The sequence below is a fragment of the Alosa alosa genome, chromosome 24 (assembly GCF_017589495.1).
Source record: "Alosa alosa isolate M-15738 ecotype Scorff River chromosome 24, AALO_Geno_1.1, whole genome shotgun sequence".
Lineage (NCBI taxonomy): Eukaryota > Metazoa > Chordata > Actinopteri > Clupeiformes > Clupeidae > Alosa > Alosa alosa.
In genome coordinates this window covers 25259322-25261821 of record NC_063212.1, presented here as the reverse complement: position 1 = coordinate 25261821, position 2500 = coordinate 25259322, and the positions used below count along the sequence as shown (strand labels likewise).

General features: G+C 45.2%; 1 protein-coding gene across 1 annotated transcript in view; it reads right to left on the bottom strand.

The window, feature by feature from the left end:
• Positions 1 to 2500, bottom strand: part of LOC125289324 (neurexin-2-like) — an 836342-nt gene that overhangs the window by 349222 nt on the left and 484620 nt on the right. Inside the window, 1 exon segment of the mRNA XM_048236077.1 lies at positions 1053 to 1172. Coding sequence (XP_048092034.1) covers positions 1053 to 1172 — 120 coding nt within the window.

The window sequence follows — 2500 nt, the reverse complement described above, 5'->3', positions numbered from 1 at the left end:
AGCTGATTCTGATGATAAAGATGATCCATGTTCACCAGGCTGACCACCAGATACTAATACTGCATAGAGAGTGGGCTTCAGCTCATGCAAAGTCTGTGTGTGTGTGTGTGTGTGTGTGTGTGTGTGTGTGTGTGTGTGTGTGTGTGTGTGTGTGTGTGTGTGAGACACTAATACTGCATAGAGAGTGGGCATCTCCAGCTCATGCAAAAATAGCTGCAGTTCATGTACAGCTCAGTTCAGTCCATAGGATGGTGAAGCTGACTCATGCCTCACGCTAGGATCCAGCATTCAGCTGCACACACAGCCTACGCAACACTACTTAAGAATGTCTCTCTCTCTCTTTCTCTTTCTCTATCTCCCACTTTTAGTTGATCTTACAAATGAGTCCTGACGCTTTAAGCACTTGACCAACCGCTGTGACTCACTGCTGGTCAAGACCCCCGGGCAGTTAAGGCCAAATGCACATTATGACTATACTACCCTCTGTAGACCTGTGGCGGGCTATTCAGCACTATCCAACCTTTAACGTAACACAATACACACTAATATAACGCAATACACTCAAATCTAACACAATACACGCTAATCTAATGCAAATCACACTAACTTAATCCAATACACACTAATACAGTAGAATACAATACACTCAAATCTAACACAATACACGCTAATTTAAAACATACGCTCCCATAACACAATACACACTAATTTAACACACACACACTATATTAACACAATACACACTAATTTAACACACACACTACCATAACACAATGCACACTATATTAACGCAATACACACTAATTTAACACATACGCTCCCATAACACAATGCACACTAACTGAACACATACGCTATATGGGTGTGTGAGTATTTAATCAGTACGTGTGTGTGTGTGTGTGTGTGTGTGTGTGTGTGTGTGTGTGTGTGTACCTTCAGTAGTGATGTTGTCCACTGTGAGCTGTAGGTTCTTGCAGTGTGTGTGTGGTGTGTTGTGTGTGTGTGTGTGTGTGTGTGTGTGTGTCTGTGTGTGTCTGTGTGTGTGTGTGTACCTTCAGTTGTGATGTTGTCCACTGTGAGCTGCAGGTTCTTGCCTCTCCTGGTTACTTTCACCATGTGCCACTCGTTGTCATTGAGCTTCTGACCGGCATACAGCATCTCTGGCCCTTTACCTGCAGAGGGGACGTTCCATCAACACCTTGAGCCCACGCTTAATCAACACACACACATACACACACACACACACACACACACACACACACCTATGCCTATACACACACACACACTCATACACACTCATATCTGTGTGTTGCAGCCCAGAGAGGAGAAACCTACACACTCACACATACAAACTGAGGGAGTGAGACAAACACACACACACACACACACACACACACACATCTCAGAGGCCTCCAATTAACATGATCATACTGTTGTCTTAATGATACACACCTACACACACACACACCAATTGTAATTTGAAAGGAAAAGGAAACTGTTGACAGACACCCACACTCTGCATGACGGCTCTTCCAATTAGCATGACCATACTGATGTCTTAACAACACACACACACACACACACACACACACACACACACACACACACACAGGATCTCTTCCAATTAGCGTGACCATGCTGATGTCTTAAAATTAAACAACAACGCACACACACACACACACACACACACACACACACACACACACACACACACAAAGGAATCTCTTCCAATTAGCATGACCATACTGATGTCTTAACAACACACACACACACACACACACACACACACACACACACACAGAGGAATCTCTTCCAATTAACATGATCATACTGATGTCTTAATAACACACACCTACACACCTTCACACATACACACACAGGTTAGCCTCTGTGGGATCGGACAAGGCCCCCCCACCCCCCATCCCAGTGGGGTCAGGTGGAGTGATCTTGGTGACATATGGTGCTGCTAAAAGTGCTTATGGAAGCCAAATGCACAGGCATGGCAACTGCGAGCCTCTGTTGTGGGCCAGTGCCACCACCCTAATTACATCACATCGCGTAAACACTGTCTGTGGGGAGTAAATCTGTCAGTCTGGGGACCAGACTTGGAGGGGCCTACACACACACACACACACACACACACACACACACACACACACACACACACACACACACACACACACACACACACACACACACACACACACATCTTTAACCCATCCATAACCACTCCATAACTCTCACACACATTCACACGCAAGCAGCGCACACACAATAACACACACACACACACACACACAAGCAAATCTTTAACCCATCCATAAACACTCCATAACTCACACACACACATTCACACACACACACACACACACACACACACACAAACACACACATACACGCATACACTGAGAATTAATCACACCCAGCATAACAGTTTGATACACACACACACACACACACACACACACACACACGACCCATGGGCACACACAGATCTAGT